The sequence below is a fragment of the Sphaeroforma arctica genome, assembly GCF_001186125.1.
Source record: "Sphaeroforma arctica JP610 unplaced genomic scaffold supercont1.9973, whole genome shotgun sequence".
NCBI lineage: Eukaryota > Ichthyosporea > Ichthyophonida > Sphaeroforma > Sphaeroforma arctica.
This window is the reverse complement of record NW_014030585.1, coordinates 1-1,002: the sequence shown is the minus strand read 5'-3', so window position 1 is coordinate 1,002 and position 1,002 is coordinate 1. Positions and strand designations below refer to the sequence as shown.

General features: G+C 42.0%; 1 protein-coding gene across 1 annotated transcript; it reads right to left on the bottom strand.

The window, feature by feature from the left end:
• Positions 1-318: 318 nt before the first annotated feature.
• On the bottom strand, positions 319-597 carry SARC_17184 (hypothetical protein; the record flags this gene model as incomplete). The annotated part of the gene is made up of 1 exon (XM_014288719.1): positions 319-597. A coding segment is annotated over one exon (279 nt), but the record flags the coding sequence as incomplete, so codon positions are not given.
• Between the last annotated feature and the right edge of the window lie 405 nt (positions 598-1,002).

Sequence of the window (1,002 nt, the reverse complement as noted above, 5' to 3'; positions counted from 1 at the left end):
CCACACCCACCACACCACGCCACACTCACACACACCACACCACACACCACCATCCACTACACACACACACACACACACACACACACACACATATATATATATAAATGCCCAATAAACTATGAGCTCTTAGTCCGTTTCGTAGAACACATATCCATGTACTGAATGCAAAGAAAACAGAGCAAAACAAGAAAGGGTTTATACGACCCGCAGCCTTGTGCCATAAGGCCGGCATCCCAGATACGCACAATGTACATATGAGCCTTAGAGATCCAAACCCAACAGCAAAAAAGCCAAGAAATCGCATGAAAAAGCACAAACCTCGACGGAGTGTACCGCCGCGACGTGTGCCTGGAATGTACTCTTCTTTATCGTAAACGGTTCATGGCTCGTTATTTCCGGAACCTCCCCTGCATTCCTTCCATCCGTATCTTTCTGGTCACCACTCGCATCTTTCCAGGTCTTATTGTATGCGTACTCCCCCTCCGTGTGCAGTGTTAATTCCTCGAGATTGTGCTCGAGTGCGTCAGCGGTTGCCGTACCGAACTGTCCTTGGGAGCTTTCTGTTCTAAGTTTTTCATCCACTTTTACCGCGAGATGCTGCAGGGTGTATGGAAGCCGAGATTATAAGCAAACGAGTGGATACGAATATGAGAGCAAGAAAGTCAGGTGATGTTCTCATGAACGTACGTACACAAATCTCTGCATATTCTTACCCTTGATTTCAGATATTCGTTTCAGTTCATGCAGACGTATTATATATGCATGTATAGACATATATAAATTGTGCTTTGGAGCAAGATACTAGAGTATGATATAGCCTTCGGTACCCCAAAAAACCGCTAGGAGAAACCTACTTCTGTCATACACACGACACTACGTCATACGCAGCTATATATATATATATATATATATATATATATATATATATATATATATATATACTATAACTAACAACACACACATATATATATATATACTATATATACACACACACACACACAC